At 48.9% G+C, this 16,624-nt stretch overlaps 2 protein-coding genes across 2 annotated transcripts in view; both read right to left on the bottom strand.

Annotated features, from left to right (window-relative positions):
• Window positions 1-16,624, bottom strand: part of LOC133340093 (uncharacterized) — a 149,640-nt gene that overhangs the window by 44,436 nt on the left and 88,580 nt on the right. The gene's annotated exons all lie outside the window — the stretch shown is intronic.
• Window positions 1,288-15,252, bottom strand: LOC133340100 (dual specificity tyrosine-phosphorylation-regulated kinase 4-like). The gene is made up of 13 exons (XM_061548164.1): window positions 13,935-15,252; window positions 13,181-13,283; window positions 11,411-11,559; window positions 9,914-10,050; window positions 8,803-8,949; window positions 6,998-7,136; window positions 5,843-5,924; window positions 5,434-5,606; window positions 4,511-4,571; window positions 3,964-4,081; window positions 2,325-2,341; window positions 2,048-2,176; window positions 1,288-1,966 (listed from the first exon to the last, which is right to left on the bottom strand). Exons 1-13 carry the CDS (start codon window positions 13,938-13,940, stop codon window positions 1,371-1,373), a joined length of 1,857 nt encoding a protein of 618 aa, XP_061404148.1. The 5' UTR covers window positions 13,941-15,252; the 3' UTR covers window positions 1,288-1,370.

Here is a 16,624-nt window from a genome sequence, read left to right as displayed (position 1 = left end):
TCTAAATCCCTAAACTTATAACCCTCTAAAATCCAAACCCTCCAAACCAATAAACATCTAACAATCAAAACCCATACACTCTCTAAACTTCTTAAACACCTAACTCTCAAACTCATAATCTTCTAAACCCTACCAATTAACTCCTAACCCTCTAAACCCCTCACCCTCGAAGCACCTATACCATAAAACCCTAAACCTCTGAACCCCGAAACTAAACCCCTAAAAAAACCCTAAACTCTAAAACCTATAACCTTCTAAATTTCTAACCCTCTAAACCACTAAACCTCTACATATCGAAACCCATAAAGCCTCTAAACCTTTAAACACCTAACTATTTAAATCTCTTAACCCATAATATTCTAAACCCTAACCTTCTAAAACCCTAACCCTCTGAACCCCTAACTCTTTAAGTCCATAAACCCCTAAAACAATAGCCATCTAAACACCTAAACCTCTAAACCCCTTACCCTTTAAAACCCTCCCTCTAAACCCTTAAACCCATCATCCTCTAAACCTGTCAACCCATAAACTTAGTCCAATAAGTATCGAACCCTCTAACTTCCAACCCTCTAAACCCATCACCCTCTAAACCCTATAGCCCTAAATCCCTATACCCTAAACCCCTAACCCTCTTAAACCACTAACCCTCTGTGTGGAGTATGTTGGGTAGTGGGTATCACGCTGTGGGTGGGTGCAGGGGTGTGTGGTGGGTGGAGGGTATCACAGGGTGGGTGCAGGGTGTGGGTGGTGGGTGAGGGTGTGGGTGGTGGGTGAGGGTATCACGGTGGGTGGGTGCAGGGTGTGGTGGTGGGTGCAGGGTGTGTGTGGTGGGTGCAGGGTGTGTGTGGTGAGTGGAGGGTTCACAGGGTGGGTGGGTGCAGGGTGTGGTGTGGTGGGTGCAGGGTGTGTGGGTGGGTGCAGGGTGGTGTGGGGGGGGGGTGGTGGGTGGTGCAGGGTGAGTGTGGTGGGTGCAGGGTGAGTGTGGTGGGTGCAGGTGTGGTGGTGGGTGCAGGGTGAGTGTGGTGGGTGCAGGGTGTGGGTGGTGGGTGGAGGGTATCAGGGTGGGTGGGTGCAGGGTGTGGGTGGTGGGTGCAGGGTGAGTGTGGTGGGTGCAGGGTGTGTGTGGTGGTGGGGTATCACTGACTGGGTGGGTGCAGGGTGTGTGTGGTGGGTGCAGGGTGAGTCTGGTGGGTGCAGGGTGAGTGTGGTGGATGCAGGGTGTGTGTGGTGGGTGCGGGGTATCAAGGACTGGGTGGGTGCAAGGTGTGGGTGGTGGGTGAGGGTATCACAGGGTGGTTGGGTGCAGGGTGAGTGTTTTGAGTGTGGTGAAAGTCGTCAGGGTTCACACCAATCCACCACCTCTACCACCCCTACTGTGCAGTGGACCGGCCACCACAAAGCAGCACACGTCGGAGGAGTGAGCGGATGGCTCTCCCTATGCGGGCCAGGCTCCCTTGCTTCCTCTTCTCCTGCTGTACCATCAACTCCTCCACCAGGGTCTCCTGTACCACCAACTCCTCCACCAGGGTCTCCTCAAGTACTACCAACTTCTCCACCAGAGTCTCCTGTACCACCAACTCCTCCACCAGCGTCTCCTCAAGTACCACCAACTCCTCCACCAGAGTCTCCTGTACCACCAACTCCTCCACCAGAGTCTCCTGTACCACCAACTCCTCCAACAGGGTCTCCTTCTGTATCTCCAACTCCTCCACCAGCGTCTCCTGTACCACAAACTCCTCCACTAGGGTCTCCTGTACCACCAACTCCTCTACCAGCGTCTCCTCAAGTACCACCAACTCCTCCACCAGAGTCTCCTGTACCACCAACTCCTCCACCAGAGTCTCCTGTACCACCAACTCCTCCACCAGCGTCTCCTGTACCACCAACTCCTCCACCAGCGTCTCCTGTACCATCAACTCCTCCACCAGCGTCTCCTCAAGTACCCAAACTCCTCCACCAGCGTCTCCTCCTGTACCACCAACTCCTCCACCAGGGTCTCCTCCTGTACCACCAACTCCTCCACCAGAGTCTCCTTTGTACCACCAACTCCTCACCAGAGTCTCCTCTCCTCCAGCACCACCAGCTCCTCCACCATGGTCTTCTTCCTCCACAACCTTCAACTTCTCTTTAGAGGCCTGGGCGAGCAAGGAGGTATGGGCGCTGTGCCGGCTCCACTCTGTGAAGAGATGCGCACGACACCGTTCCAACTTCCTGCTCCAGCAGAAATCAGTCCCCCCCATCCCCCCCATCGTCTATGGGTGGACTAACTGTGTGCCGCAGAAGATTAACCCAGCTAATTAACAGTGCGCAATAATGCAGCATACCTTTGCCCACCATGAGTCTGGTTACAAAATGGGCATTAGTCTGGCGGTGTCTCAGTGGATGAAGGGCAACTTGGGAAAGATGTTGCCGCTTCATTATCTGTCCTCACCCAGAAACCAATTATGGAAAATAAATCCGTATATAACCGAATCTACACGTTCTCTTTGGCTGGAACTCACAGCCAGAGAGGACCTGGGTTTGATTCCCATACGTGGGCCACTTTTTCTGTGTGGAATGTGGAGTGTGTTCTACCAACCACCCTACCTGCCTGCCCCCCCCCCCCCCTGCATGGGTTCCCAGAATCAGAATCTTTCTTTAAACTGGATGAAGAGGAGTCTGATGAGCTATGAAGCTCTTCTTTCACAGATGTCCAGTCAAGTCACAGGGTCAGCAGGTTATAACAACAAACAAAACAAAAGGAGTCCAAAGTATACCAAAAAAGCGTATAAATACAAATGGCTTAAGTAAATAAAATCCTGTCAGTTTTTCAACACTAAATGCAAGCTTTTGCAACGCAGTGAAACAGCAACAAAAACAGCCTCACACCACACCAAGACAACACAATCCTTCAATAAAATTGCAAATTAAAATTTCACTTTCCATTCCTCTGGGTTTGGCAACTGAACCCTCACAAACACGCTGTGCAACCAGTGTTGGATGGACATCTCCACCAGTGTTGTAAATTGAACCTCCAAATAACTCAATTGGGATCGTACAGTAGCAGTACATTTGTTCTGTACTGCAAAATACTTGGCAGGACCCTCCTGAAAAAAGTATTGAGACTGAGTGAGGCTATTGCTGGATAAATAAGCGTAGAAGTAGTAGCAATGAAGATAACTAGATATTAAACACACACACAAACAGGAGCAGAGTCGTCCCCCAGGTACGGTGTACAGGGGTGGTGACCACCCCGGGCCCCGCGCTTTGGGGGGCCCTGCGGTTCGATGTCACGGTGTCAGGCGTAATACTTCCGTTTAACACGTAGGCTATCGCTCCAGATTGGCTCACAAGTGATGACATCACATTTATCACTCTATTTAAGACCGAAAGAGGAGGATTTCTCCACGATTCGTAAGCCCACACGGTGTAACTTGCTCCAGGCCCCGCACCCCCCTATAGACTGCCATGACCACTGGACAAGCAGATGGTGGCTTACCGTCGCTCAGCAGCTCCAGAGTGCTTCACACTGCCAGGAGCAGCAGCGGTGGTGGTGGTGGCTTTGCTGGCCGTGGTGGTGCTGGTGGCCGCAGTCCGGAGCCAGTTATGAGCCAGCGCCTGCACTGGCGTCATACGACAATTCGGATCCCATCTGTTGAGAGATGCACGGGGGACACACGCGGCCACGTGGTGAGAGAGGCATGGTGAGAGCTTTGATGTTCCTTCCCTTCTCCCACGAGGTCCAGGAATGCACAGCAGCAGCGGAAGCCACAGTAGCAGTGGCAGTCCTCTGATGCCCAGCAGCGGCTTGGACAGACCTCCCACTCCTCTACAGAGGGCTAACTCCACAGAGGGCCAGTGGTACCGCTTATTGGCAGGTCCACTCAGCTCCACATCTTCCTGGTGATCGGTGGAGAGCGGTCGCCAATCAATTGGAGGGGGGAATCCTCGTGGGAGGGGGTGGGAGTGGTGGGTGGTTCTTACCGCAAACAGGAGCTGATGAATTTGACAAACTCCGGGTCATCGCTTTTGAGCACCCTGTGAAGTGGGAAGCTCCCCGGAACCCTTTTCTTGCCTGGGCAGAACATCTTCCCCCGATGGTCTGCAGGAGCCATGCACAGCGGAAGAGACGAAGTCACCAACCACCACATCGCCCATCTACCCACTTACTGACCGATTCATCAACCCACTCATCCACCTACCCACCCATACACTCTTCCACCTACCCAATCGCTCACTCACCTATCCACCTACCCACGCACCCACCCACTCATCTACCCACCCACTCACCCACCCACCCACCCTCTCACTGATCCACTCACCCACCCACTCACCTATTCGCCCAATAACCCACCAACCTACTCGCCTACTCACCCACATACCCATCCACTTGCCCACACACCCATTTACCCACCCACACACCCAAGTAATGTAAAAAACAAAGACGCCCCCTCCAAAACTAAATAACAACAGCCTGAGGCCACTCCCTAAAACTGAATCCGGTCTGTCATTCACCCACGCTTCAACTCACCAAAGAACTGCGTTCTGTCGGGTGCTCCATTCACCATGTACCTTGGAGGCATCCCCAGAATCTGCACATGGTTGACATGAAGACAAAGGTCACCCGTATAGCTTCGGCACACTGTCGGGACAAGTGCTGTCAGATCGAGTAGCAAAATTAGCAGCGTTTGTTGAGGGCCAGCACTGTGGCACACAGAGACAGGAGTGGCGGCTGATTTCAGCCGCATCATCTCTACATAACAAAAAGGCTCAGTCCCTTTTACACGCACCTTTACATCATCCGCACCTAGTTTACACAACAAAGGCTCATTCCTAACAGCGTGCTTCAGCCGCACCGAACATCACAAAAATAATATTCAGGGCCTACCTTGGCTCCTCCCACCCTCAACCAGTATATATACAAGGACTGTTTCTTGGAATTTCTCTCACTTGATACAGCTATCGTGCTGTGAATGTTCCACCTGAAGACGGAGGCTTGTGTTGCCTCCGAAACGTCGTGATTTTTATTTTATTTTTATTTAACTTTTATTAATTTTTTATTTTTTACCTACGTGACTTTACCGAAAAAACCTAAGAATATGAATCCTTGCAGTCACGAAAGCTTCAAATCTAGAATTGACCCAGGTACTTTACACACTCCACCAGGTACTCAGTTGAGGCTGTCTCGAACTAGAGGAGGCCCAGGACCAGTTCAGACAATCGTCCACTGGTGTTGCCCATGAGCTGGAATCAAACTCAGTTTCTAGCACAGCAGGCTGACCGCTACACTACCGCTCCCCCACACAAACAAGACACACACGTGTACACGCAACATACGACGGCCGGTATTCACAGATCACCAATTGGCCACCCCCCCTCCTGCCACCACCATAGCCCACGACTCCAAGGAAAGAGAGGGAGATCACGAGCGGACAGACGCCGTGTGGGAAATACCTCTATGCAGCGCGGGAGGTGATCTTCGTGGCTGTTGGACCGGAATAATTCCCTGCCCGTCGCCAACTCAGCCACCGTGCAGCCCAGCGCCCACATATCCACTCCACATGTCAAGCTATAGCCCAGCAACAGCTCCGGAGCCAAGTATTCTAGGGTCCCACCAACATTCATAGCTGTACAAAAATCACAAGGACAACATATGTGCGTGTGTACACACTGTGTCTTAAACAGCATCATCGTCATGCACATAAACAGTCACATGTACAGACACTCAGATACTCACACACAGACACACTCAGACAGACACTGACATATAGACACTCACACGGACGCAGAGAGACCCATGCATAAAGACAGCCATACAGACACCCACACGCAGACACTCACACACCCAGGTGAGGTCACTCACGTTGACTTTCCACAAAAAAGCTCGTGCCAAAGTCCGTGATCCTCACGGTGCCAGTCACGGTGTCTTTGACGAGAACATTTTCCTGGAGGAGGGGGAGAATGAATTAAAACTCAGAGGTTATGCCGATATTCAGCTAGCAGTGGATCAATCACATACCACGACACACGCTAAACAGGGGAACTAGATGAGGCATAGCGCTGTCGACAAGCGTCAGTCAAGTGCAATATTCGCTGTTTCCTGACAGCTGTCACTGGGCGGTGCCCCTTTTAAATGTGTCAAAATTAAATTTCGATTTAAAGCTTCTTTCGTGACTGCAGGGATTCATCTTCTTGGTTCTTTCGGTAAAGTCACGTAGAAGGGAAGTAATAAAATAATAAAAATAAAACATAATAAAACAATTCTCACGATGTTCATGCCACAACGCAAGCAGCAGTCATCAGGTGACCTGGTTTTCACCTGAGGACGGTTTCTTGCGTTGTGGCCGAAACTTCGTGAGATTTGTTTTATTATGTTTTATTTTTATTATTTTATTACTTCCGTTCTACGTGACTTTACCGATGGAGCCAAGAAGATGTGTCAAAATTGTAGATGTGAGTAGAGGCGTGTCACGTTCAAAGCACTCTCAGGCACCATCAAAGTGAAGGGGGGTGGCTCTATTGACAACCGATTGCCGTTGCTCCAACAGGAAAGCTGCATGGAGCTCACAGCTGGATGAGTGCCCGTTAACGAGTTACAGACAAAAAGCCACGCACAAGAGAGTGCACGGATTCTGTGACGCTTTCCACTGCACCTTTGTCTTAGGCCTTTTATCAATTTGCAAATCGGAATTCGATAACGAGCAGTTGTCAGGCCAAAATGCACATTCCGCACGTTTTGAAAATTGTTCTTTTTGACTCCCAGGGTTTGGGCAACGCTGATCAACGTTGCCGGTTTTCTCCCTGGTGAGTCCCCAAGAGCGACACGACTCTACACTATAGTTTAATTCATAACAGATCACATTCACCAGAGGAGCATGGCCCTGCCTCCTTCCAGTGAGATGGGCAGAGCTAACGTTTCGACCCTGTGACCAACATGGCCGTTTTTTTCTGTGGAACGAGTCCCCAATAAAGATACACCTCTGCACCAAAGTGAAAGCTGAACGCTGTGTCCACTCACTGGCTTGATGTCCGCGTGGACGATTTTCCTGGAATGTATGTGGCGCAAGAACTTGAGGATGCCCCTGGTGTAGGTTTTCACCATCGCCATGTCCAACCGCCGGAGCCCCGCATTCCTAATCACTTCATGAAGGCTCTCCCTGTGAGAGAGGCAGAAGCAGCAACAAAAACACGGCATCAGTACCATCCCCTACAATGCTGCACTGATTCTGATAACGATAATCATGATAATTGTTTTTTTACCCTTCTATCTGGCAACAAAACTGACAACTTTTTACAAGGAGTCATGGTTGCATAGACCGCAATACCTGCAGTCATAATACAAACAAAAGTTACGTCTTTGGCTGCAGTCATAATACAAACAAAAGTTATGTCTTTTGTTTGTATTATGACTGCAGGTATTGCGGTCTATGCAAACATGACTCCTTGTAAAAAGGTGTCAGTTTTATTGCCAGATAGAAGGGTAAAAAACCAATTATCATATTTTTACTGGCAAATGAGGTTCCCATGGTGTAAACGATAATCATGTTTATATTGTACGTTCATGTGCACGTTTATGACCAATATTAAGAGTTATAGTTCCGTGTGGGATGAGGTCGTCAATTTGCCGATAAACCAAATCAGTTGGCATATCTGCCCACTTGACAACTTGATTTCATTGGCTTTGTTGCCGGGTGGTGGAGGGTTATCCATTGGGAGAAGATAAAAACTCCACACAGAACAGAAGCTCGGGATTTTCGCCGAGAGGCACAAGCATCACCACTGCCATGCAGCCACCCTGCTGATTGAGTGGAGGCGTGGGTTGGTGAAAGTGGCAGGGCTAATGGAGAAAAGACAAGTGGCCTCCAATGCACCCGTGGCACATGGCAGCTCCACAGGATTACAATGCATGGGTGGTGGCGTGGGCATCTCAACATTAACAGCTTACTCTGTGGTTCTTTCGGTAAAGTCACGTATAAAGATAAAATAATAAATTAAATAATAACATACGGCGTTTCGATTGCAACACAAGCAATCATCAGGTATAAATGAAATGAAATAGCAACAAGAATCTAACCAGAAAACTATAGACAGACATATAAGCAGACAGATATCACCAAGATACAGATGTCTGTCTATAGTTTTCTGGTTAGATTTTTGTTGCTATTTCATTTATACCTGATGATGATTGCTTGTGTTGCAATTGAAACGTCGTATGCAATTATTTAATTTATTATTTTATCTTTATACGTGACTTTACCGAAAGAACCAAAGAGTAATTCCTGCAGTCACGAAAGCTCCAAAATTAAGAATTAACAGCTTGCCGCGGTGGCGAGATGACATCTCCCCCGCCTGGTATGGAGGAGGTCCTAGGTTTGATCCCGACCGTGATGCCTGTACATTTGGAGTTTGCATGTTCTCCCCGTGGGTACGTGGATTTTTCTGTGGGTCCACTCGTTTTCCCCTCCACATTTATAATCAAAATGCTACTTTTCGATTTAAAGCTTTTGTGACTGCAGGGATTCATCTTCTTGGTTCTTTCGGTAAAGTCACGTAGAATGGAAATAATAAAATAATAAAAATAAAACATAATAAAATAATTCTCACGACGTTTCGGCCACAACGCAAGCAGCCGTCCTCAGGTGAAGAACAGGTCTGTCGGGGAGACAGAGTCTGTCTACGTGACTTTACCGAAATAACCAGGAACAAAAATGCTACTTTGTTAAGCTTTTATTTGTGGTCTGGTCGCTTCTAAAAAATAACGAAAGTTTGTTAAGTTAGTTAACCACGTTATTGGCGGAGGGGGGGGGGGCATGCAGTACATACTTCAACAGCTCCATGACGATACAGTAGTGTCCTCTGAAATGAAATATGTTCAGGACTTTGATGACGTTGAAATCTTCATCACTGCCCTCGTCCTGAAGTTCCAGAGCTATCTGGAGCTCCATCTTCTGGTATGTTTCTTGCTTGGAGCTGCACAGAGGAAGTCCACAAATGAAGAGCCTACATTTACTTAAGGGATATCCAGAGCCAAATTCTACTTACAATAAAATAATTAAATATGAATTCACCAGGTCTAACAGCACCAGGGGTTCCAGTAGCACACTCGACTATCATTGGTGAGGAGCTCCCACAGAGGGAGCAGGAGCCGACGTAGGGCACCCAATAGGATTTGGAAGTGAAGAACCATTCAAATCGGATTGGTCATTTGAGAAATCTAAATGCAAACGCATGTTAACACAACGCATTCTCACTTCAATATGCCTCTTCCATTCGGGCACACTTTTCGCATAACGCGGAATGTGCCCGTAATAACACGAACGCGCCCATTGCAACACGGAACGCTTCTCATAACGTAGAACACGCCTGTTAAAGCACGGAACCCGCCCGTTATAACACGATCTGTGAGTAGTCGACAACAAACTACTTTCTTGAGCTGCAATGATACATTACTCGCAATGATAAAGTAACGTGACGGCATACCCTCAGTTATTTGTCTCGTCATCTCAAGGTGTATGAGTGCATTGTATCTCGCCAAACATTATTATTACATTATTTATGGGGAAATTACTTTCGCTCAATACTTTTTTGCTGAACGCGGAACTTTTCAGGAATGTATCTACAGCATTAAATGAGGAATTCCCGTAATGTGCAGGTAATCTTTCAGCAATGGGATGTTTTGCCCCAATATTAGTTTACACTGTGTGTGTGTATTTTAAGCTTTAGGAAGGAAAAATCTGAGAACCCAGAAGGAACTGATGCAGAACAGGGGTAGAACATGCAAACTCCATACAGCAGAGCACCCGAATCAGGAGTCGAACCCAGGCCCCCCTTCTCGCTTTGATGTACGAGTGTCACCGCTGCATCGCACGGCTGCCCATGGCAACGGACTTAACAACAATATCGGCCTCGTGACGGTGCGGCTCTGAAGTCTTACCTCGATGGTGACACCAGGATCTTGATGGCCACCAGGATGTTCCTTTTGTGATCAAGGCACTGGATCACCTGGCCTTGACCTCCTTCTCCAATCTTCTTCAGCACCTCATAGCGATAGCGGAGGTGCTCATGCCGGAACTGCACAAAAGGTACAATCGTTTAAAGTGAATATAATTAAAATCACAAAGTTTAAGAAGCGAGAATGTATATTCTTTGGAATATGCAAATTCCTTTGTCAAGGCGCTCTTCCCCCTCCAACCCAGATTAAATATACGCTGCCAAGCCTGGTGGTGTTTCATTCAGACGCTGTCTTTCTGACAGACCTGTTCTTCACCTGAGAACGGCTGTTTGCGTTGTAGCCGAAACGTCGTGAGAATTATTTTATTATGTTTTATTATTTTATTATTTCCCTTCTACGTGACTTTACCGAAAGAACCAAGAAGATCTTTCGGTAAAGTCACGTACATAGATTGAAAGAAAATAACAAAAAACAATCACGGGTTGCCGGGTGAAAATGATCATGTTAATGACAGTTTAGTATGTTAATGGGATATTGCAGAGCCACAACCGAGGGGTCGGCACTCAAAGTGGCTGTGTTAGTGTGAAAGCGCAAGTTTGAAATGGGCAAAAAGCACAACTATCATCAGAAGGTGGTAGGATGGGAAGATCACAGCCAGTTATGACTTAAACTGGTTGATAATGTCCTTCCAATGATTACTCAGTTTGCACCCATCTTCTCGGTTTAAATTGTGTCTGTGTCGATTAAAATGGATGGCTTCATGAATGAATCTTTGTTGATAGCCAGTGGGCTTGCAAAGTACCTTCGTCTTAGAGAAATACATTTCATGTGAGCCCACCGCATTAAAACAATGATCAGCCACGGCTGAGGTATTGGTCCTACAGTGTTTCAGATCCTACCTAGTTTCGGATTTGACTTATGTTCACGAACATCAGGCAGATCTGAAACTGTCGGGTTTGCTGTCCACCACTTGCATTAATATTGGCTGCTGACATTTGGGCAATGCCCATTTCAAACCCTAATAAACAGTTTGCCTTTGGAAGCAAACCCCCCTTTTCCTGAAGTCGACCGATTTTGTTGCGATTGAAACGTTGTAGTTTTAGTTTTTTGTTATTTCTTTGAACCTATCTACGTGACTTTACCGAAAGACCCAAAAAATATTAATTCCTGCAGTCACGAAAGCTTTAAGTCAAGATTTAAGTGAGAATGTAATTTTCTAATATATTTTCTGTAATGATTACGTTTTTTTAAATCTGTCATTGTGGAATGTTCTGATGTCTGCTGGCTCAGTCACCCTTCAAAATAGAGCTTCTTAGCTCAATGGGATTTACTCGCAATAAAAAATTCTGATTCTGAAGTACATTGGTGTGTGTGATAGCCCTGGTTGGTACTTCAGGTGCAATAACAAGAAGCCACAAACCACGCTACCGATGGGCCCTGTGACTGCCCCCACAGCTGGTGTTTTGTTGCGAGCCTCACCAGAATGTAATTTCGTTCGTAGTCGTCGTATCCATCATTGTTGAATCCCTGAGATTTGTTGAAAAGTGCAAAGTACCACACTTCCTGCATGGCTGCGAGTTCTAGCTTCTCACGGTTGGTCAAGTGAGGGCCAAAGAGAGCCAGGATTTCTGCAGACATGAGAATAACAACATCTGTGTGATCGCAAACTTGAGCAATTTGTAGGAAAATATTACAGGATTGGGATGTTTTGGCCAATACCAGTTATGTCTGTATGTATGTTGAACTTCTTTTGCACCGTACGTAGGCAATGGTGCCAAATGGATACGCGGGGGAAGGAAAATTATTCTAAACATGAAAAGTTCTAAAGAAAGTAGTTTTCAATCTAGATGATTTAAAAGTGTATAGCTCCAGTGGCTTCCTAATATCGGAAGTGCATCTGAAAGCGTGTGATGTGCTGAGGCCAGAGCACACATAATCACCCCCATGCAACATGGCCACCATGATGCAGTCCCCCATGCAACATGGCTACCATTAAGTTCCGCATGCAACACTGCCAACATGAAGTCCCCCATGCAACATGGCTACCTAGATATCACCCATGCATCATGGCCGCTATGAAATCTCCAATGCATCACGGCCACTGACATCCACCATGCAACATGGCCGCTATGAAATCTCCAATGCATCACGGCCACTGTGACATCCACCATGCAACATGGCCGCTATGAAATCTCCAATGCATCACGGTCACTGTGACATCCACAATGTAACATGGCCGCTATGACATCTCCAATGCATCACGGCCACTGTGACATTCACCATGCATCATGGCCGCTATGAAATCTCCAATGCATCACGGCCACTGTGACACTGACCATGTAACATGGCCGCTATGAAATCTCCAATGCATCACGGTCACTGTGACATGCACCATGTAACATGGCCGCTATGAAATCTCCAATGCATCACGACCACTGTGACATCCACCATGCAACATGGCCACTATGAAATCTCCAATGCATCACGACCACTGTGACATCCACCATGTATCATGGCCGCTATGAAATCTCCAATGCATCACGGTCACTGTGACATCCACCATGTAACATGGCCGCTATGACATCTCCAATGCATCACGGCCACTGTGACATGCACCATGCATCATGGCCGCTATGAAATCTCCAATGCATCACGGCCACTGTGACATCCACCATGTAACATGGCCGCTATGAAATCTCCAATGCATCACGGTCACTGTGACATGCACCATGTAACATGGCCGCTATGAAATCTCCAATGCATCACGGTCACTGTGACATGCACCATGTAACATGGCCGCTATGAAATCTCCAATGCATCACGGTCACTGTGACATCCACCATGCAACATGGCCGATATGAAATCTCCAATGCATCACGGTCACTGTGACATCCACCATGCAGCATGGCCGCTATGAAATCTCCAATGCATCACGGTCACTGTGACATCCACCATGCAGCATGGCCGCTATGAAATCTCCAATGCATCACGGCCACTGTGACATCCACCATGCAACATGGCCGCTATGAAATCTCCAATGCATCACGGCCACTGTGACATCCACCATGCATCATGGCCGCTATGAAATCTCCAATGCATCACGGTCACTGTGACATCCACCATGCAACATGGCCGCTATGAAATCTCCAATGCATCACGGTCACTGTGACATCCACCATGCATCATGGCCATTGTGATGTTCCACCATTCACCATGGCCCTCTGTGACGTCCCTCATTACTGTCCTTACCTTGCGGTGATTTGCTGCAGATGGAGGCGTTGCCCTCTGAGGACAGCGCACTCCACGTGGTGCAAGATTCGCCCTTACTCCTCGCCTCTCCACCTCGGCTCATCTACACACACACAAAGACAAAGGTCCACCACGTAAACTTTAGCAAGATGTTGGGGAAAGCGCAGGAGGCGAGCACTGAGCCAGGATCTCTGAGATCCCGGGCTCCACAATCAGGAGGGTCCTGCCAAGATGTTGTGTCAGTTCTCAGCGTTGGGATATTTGGTCAATATCTGATGTCACACTTGGATTTACAATGAGACACGTGTGGCATCCTTCAAACTGATAAGATAAGTGGGGCTGGGCCAGGACATGCCACGGCCAGGAGGAACAACGATGGCCGATGGTCAAGAAGAATAACGGAGCTGCAGCCAAGTATCGGAGCACGTTTGAGAGGACAGCTTCCAGAAAGATGGAGCGACAAAATCGGTGCTTGGTGGATTATGCCATTGCAGGATCATGAGGGGTAGCAGGAACTCAGGGAAGGAGGCCTTCATCCAGTAGTGGATAATAAAAGTACTGTAGATTATTCACGTGTAGACAGGCAGGTACACAGACAGGATCTCGGGGGAGATACTCTGATAGATGCACACACACTCAGGCAGGCAAGTAGATGTACACTCAGGTATATGGATAGGCGACAGGTAGCCTCACGCAGAGTGGAGAGCACACGTCCATCAATACTTCACCACACGAGTCGAAGAGCCACACGTACCTCCATGGTAGCAACTTGCAGAGCAGGGTGCAAAGATCTCACAGCGTCTCTCGCACAGTCCGGGTCTCTGCGTGCGGAGCAGGAGACGAAGGCGAGGATCACAAAGAGTCGAGAGGGCGTGAGGGCTCCCAGATCTCAACATGAGTCACAACGCGGGCTTACATCCTCACCATGAACCCACATTGTCAACACAGACTCACATCATCACCACTCACAACACGAAATACAAAAACAACAACAACCGACATTCGCCACTAAGTAGGGGTGATGACACCACGGCACCTGTGCCGGGCCAGGTGCACTTTTAGTCCACGTGAAGTGTCGAAGGCTGACAAGACGTCACGGGATAGACCCAGGTTCCAAAGGTTGGCTGAGATGACTGGTAGATACACCAGCTGTATCCCCAACTGTGCCAACTTGTTGAATTTTATCCGCTACTCGTTGTGAGCGTCACTCCTCTGTCCTCAGTTGTTGTTGGAAGGCGACTGCCTCCTACTGCCCGGTAGGATCCTTCACGAGCTTCCTCGTGAAGGATGCTATCCACACCACTGATACCAGTCTTCTGCAAGTCCACTCAGCTCCACATCCTCCCATACAGCATCAGTCCATATTTTGACAGCCCATGTCGTGCCCGTTTAGCCCCCTTTATGCAACCAAAATAAACTGCTTGGGTATGCGGTCTACAAGACCCAGCCAATGCAGCCTTGCCTGCCGGACGAACTTACTGGTGGGAATGTCTCCAGATCTTTCAAGCATTTGTGAGCCCCTCACACAATCCAGCCTGGTTAAACCCAGGATGGATCGTACAATCAACAACACCACCATCACCAACAATACCACCAACACCACCACCACCACCACCAACAAGACTATCACCACCATCAACACCATAACCAAAAACATCACCAATACCACCCCCATCAACATCACCTCCATCAACACCACTAACATCACCACAACCAACACCACCACCAAGACCACCAACACGACCACCAATAACACCACAATCAACAACACCACCATCAACACCACGAACACCAACAATACCACCACCATCAACACCACCAACACCAACACCACCACCAAGACCACCAACACAACAACCACCAACACCACAATCAACAACACCACCATCAACACCACCATCAACATCACCAACACCACCACCAACACCACCACCAACACCATCACAAACACACCAACACGACCACCACAACCACCAACAACACCACCATCACAAACAACACCACCAAGACCACCACCAACAACACCACCAACTCCACCAATACCACCACCATCAACACCACCAATACCACCACCATCAACACCAACAACACCACCACCACTAACAACAAAGATAAAGATCCCCCTTATAGCTGCATTAGACTGTTGGGGCAAGTGCTGTTAGCCAGCAGTACCTATGAAGGGCAGAACGGCACACGAGGGGGTGGGTGGCCAGCACCACGCCCGGCCGCCTTTGTGTTTACACACACACAGACTCACACACACACAGACTCACACACACACAGACTCACACACTCAGACTCACACACACAGACTCACACTCACACAGACTCACACACACGCAGACTCACACACACGCAGACTCACACACACGCAGACTCACACACACGCAGACTCACACACACACAGACTCACACACACACAGACTCACACACACACACAGACTCACACACAGACTCACACACACACAGGCTCACACACACACAGACTCACACACACACAGACTCACACACACACAGACTCACACACACACACAGACTCACACACACACAGACTCACACACACACACAGATTCACACACACACAGACTCACACACACACAGACTCACACACACACAGACACACACACACACAGACTCACACACACACAGACTCACACACACACAGACTCACACAACAACAACAACAACCGCCATTCGCCACTAAGTGGCGGTGACGTCACCACGATGCTTGTGCCAGGCCAAGTGCACCTTGAGGCCACGTGAAGTGTCGAAAGCCCGCTGGCAGGAGGTCACGGGGCAGACCCAGGTGCCACTGGTCGACTGACCGAGATGACCGAGATGACTGGCTGATGCACCACCTGTGCCATCTACTGTGCCAACTTGCTGTGCTTTAGCCACCCGGCGCTCCGCTCGTTGTTGTGAGCGTCGCTCCTCCGCCCTCCGTTGTTGTTGGAGGGCGACTGCCTCCAACTGCCCAGTAGCGTCCTTCACGAGCCTCCTCCACTGAGGCCGATCTTGACACCGCTGGTACCAGTCATCGGCAAGTCCACTCAGCTCCACGTCCTCCTGTACCACATCACTCCATCTCTTCTCCAGCCCGTGCCGCGCCCGTCTAGCCCCCTCGATCCGGCCGAACAAAAGCTGTTTAGGCATGCGGTGGCTGGGCATGCGGGCTACATGACCCAGCCAACGCAGCCTTGCCTGCCGGAGGAGCTCACTGATGGGACTTTGCCCAGATCTTTCAAGGATTTGTGAGCTCCTCACACAATCCAGCCTGGTTAAACCCAGGATGGATCGTAGGCAGGCCAGCCTAAATGTTTCCAACCGGCGAAGATGCTCCACCAGGGGGGTCCACGTCTCGCAAGCGTAGAGAAGGGAGGGAATGACCGTGGCCGAGAAGACCTGAAGCTTCGTGCGGAGCGACAGACCAGGTAGCTTCCACAC

This window comes from Lethenteron reissneri, unplaced genomic scaffold (assembly GCF_015708825.2).
Source record: "Lethenteron reissneri isolate LAM-NWPU_2019-01 unplaced genomic scaffold, ASM1570882v1 scaffold_74, whole genome shotgun sequence".
NCBI lineage: Eukaryota > Metazoa > Chordata > Hyperoartia > Petromyzontiformes > Petromyzontidae > Lethenteron > Lethenteron reissneri.
Note: the sequence above shows the minus strand (reverse complement) of the source record. Positions and strands in the feature narration are given on the sequence as shown.